The following is a 2,331-nucleotide window of genomic DNA, read 5'->3' on the forward strand; positions in this document are numbered from 1 at the left end:
ACACATATTACATATGCTATTTTTGTTGTTCAGTCGTTTCTGATTCTCTATGACCCCCATTTGGGGTTTTCTTGGCAAAGACAATGGAGTGGTTTGCTGTTTCCTTCTCCAGCTAATTCTACAGCTGAGGAAACTGAGTCAAACAGGGTAAAGTGACTTGCCCAGGGTCACACAGCTGGAGTCTCGCGCTGAATTTGAAGTCATGTTAGTGAGGAACACATGTAGAAAATGTGTGAGGCAGTGGGGTACTTCATGACTACTGGCACTGGAAGCTGTATTCAGTACACCACCTAGCTGCCCATACATGCTATGCACCAGAGTCATCCATTGCTTTCCAGGCCCACTCCAGTCATCGCTGACTTCCGTCCTGCCACTGGCCCTCGACATCACTGGTTCTCTTAGAAAAGGAAGGACCAAGAACCACACTATCTAGATATACGGGGTTTCCCTAAAGTCTGGACACATAGGACATCTCATTATGCATATTTTCAAGAAATGAAATGAATGAAATTTTTATCATTTTATTAGCACAAATTTTCACCATGACAATTTCACATGGAATAAAAGCTTTCATTAGCTATTGGGAACTATTTTCCATATTAATGAGATTAATTTAATTAATTAACGAGATTTCCTATGTCTCCTATGAAATCTCATTTATGCTAATTAAATAAAACGTTGTTTAAAATTTCATCCATTTCATTTTCTGAAAACATGCATGAGATTTCCTGTGTCCAGCCTTGAGGGTCACCCTGTCTATCAGAAGGACATATGCTCTCTCTCTATTTCTATCTCCGTGCGTCCAGACCTGTCTAGTCTAGCACACATGCACACCCACTATGCCCACAGTCCCTTTCCTCCTCTCCCTTCCCCATCCTCCCAAGCCCGTCACTGGCCGCGGCTAAGCACGCCGACGGGGGCATTTCTTCCAGGGCTCATTTCCTCTTCCAGTTCCAGGCCGCTAGCTCCGGGAGCGCCCTCAGCAGGCCCAGCCCCACCAGCCACGCCTCCAGCCCGCTCCTTTTTCCCAGAGCGCCCCGCGGCTACGCTCCTGGAAGTCGCCTCTGCTTCCGGCGCTGGAGGCGGCCTGGCCGGGCTCGGCGGCGCCGGGGGGGGGGGGGGGGGGGGGGGTCGCGATGCTGTTGCCATGGAGACCATCACCCGGAAGTGGGGCCGGTCCGGGGCGCAGCCTCCACGGCGGGCGGCGGCGGTGGCGGGTGGGGGGCTTGGCCACCGGGCGTGAGGCGCAGGGGCCCACCGAGTCCGTGACTAGCTGCGCCTCCTAGCGGGGAAGTCGCCGTTCCCGGCTCCCCAGGGCCCCCCACCCGGCCGCCGCTATGTTACAGGAGATCAGTGAGCTGGGCTCGGAAGCGGTAAGGGACGGGAGCGGGCCCAGCCCGAGGGTCCTCCCCCTCACGCTCAACGGCCACCCTCCGCCTGCGGTATGCGACGTGTGTGTGGATCGTGAGGGGCGCGGGTGCGCGGCGGGGCCGCCCGAGGACCTGGCTTCAAATCCTGCCTCCGATAGTTACGCTTCTGGTTCACTCGGCCTCCCTGGGCCTCAGTTTCTCCCTCTGCACAGTGAAGGGGAGGGAGCTGGGTGGCGTCCCCAAAGTCTTAGCGTAGTCGTAAGCTCTTAAAGCTCCAAAGTAGCCTGGAAAGGCACTGAGTCTTTTGGGACAGCTTCTGTTTTTGCAAAAGAAAATTAGCATTTTATCTGTTATTTCGTTTGGACCTGGCGAAGGTAGTGGCTGTTTCATTTCATCTGTTCTTCCTTTGAAGTAATGAAAAAAAAAAAAGGATTTGGAGCTGGAAGGGGCCGGTCATGGAGACCAGTCTTTATTTTACAGATGAGGAAACTGGGGAGGGAGGGAGGGAAGTGACTTCCCCAAGGAAATCAATGGCAGCTCTGGGATTCAGACTCAGGGCCTTGCATTCTTTCAGCTCCTGCGCTTTCCGCGGCTTTCCGTAGGTAGAGTCACAGAATTTTAGAACTGGAAGTGGACTGAGAGAGCTGGTGACCAGGTCTAGTCCAGCCCCTTTATTTTGCAGAGGTGGCAGCTGGAACCATGAGAGGTTAAGTAACTTGCCTAAGGTCACACAGCTAAAAAAAAAAAAACCAAAACTGGCGGAGCCTAAAATTTTAACCAAGGTCTTTGAGGTCCAAGTCCAGGTTCTCACAGTATCAGACTGCCTCTTACTGCTTATCCCATTTAATACTGCATTATATTGTCCTCTTTACGTTTGTTTCCCAATTAGGGCTTATTCTCCTTGAATAGTCTTTAAAGGCCCCACATGTAAAGGTTTCTTTTGAGCTGGCCTTTAAAGACT

At 51.9% G+C, this 2,331-nt stretch overlaps 1 protein-coding gene across 5 annotated transcripts in view; it reads left to right on the forward strand.

Moving 5' to 3' along the window:
- The first annotated feature begins 1,150 nt into the window (after positions 1–1,150).
- IQCE (IQ motif containing E) overlaps positions 1,151–2,331 on the forward strand; it is an 89,032-nt gene continuing 87,851 nt past the window's right edge. For 3 of the 5 annotated variants that reach the window (XM_069084779.1, XM_069084782.1, XM_069084783.1), the window contains exon 1: positions 1,152–1,373. In XM_069084779.1, coding sequence (XP_068940880.1) covers positions 1,338–1,373 — 36 coding nt within the window. In that variant the 5' untranslated portion in view covers positions 1,152–1,337. Of the gene's footprint in view, positions 1,374–2,331 lie in introns of all 5 variants that reach the window. The other 2 variants (XM_069084780.1, XM_069084781.1) reach the window with 1 other exon arrangement.

The sequence above is a fragment of the Petaurus breviceps genome, unplaced genomic scaffold (genome assembly GCF_028583685.1).
Source record: "Petaurus breviceps papuanus isolate PSGF00001 unplaced genomic scaffold, PetGlider_PUasm1.0 175, whole genome shotgun sequence".
In the NCBI taxonomy this organism is placed as follows: domain Eukaryota; kingdom Metazoa; phylum Chordata; class Mammalia; order Diprotodontia; family Petauridae; genus Petaurus; species Petaurus breviceps.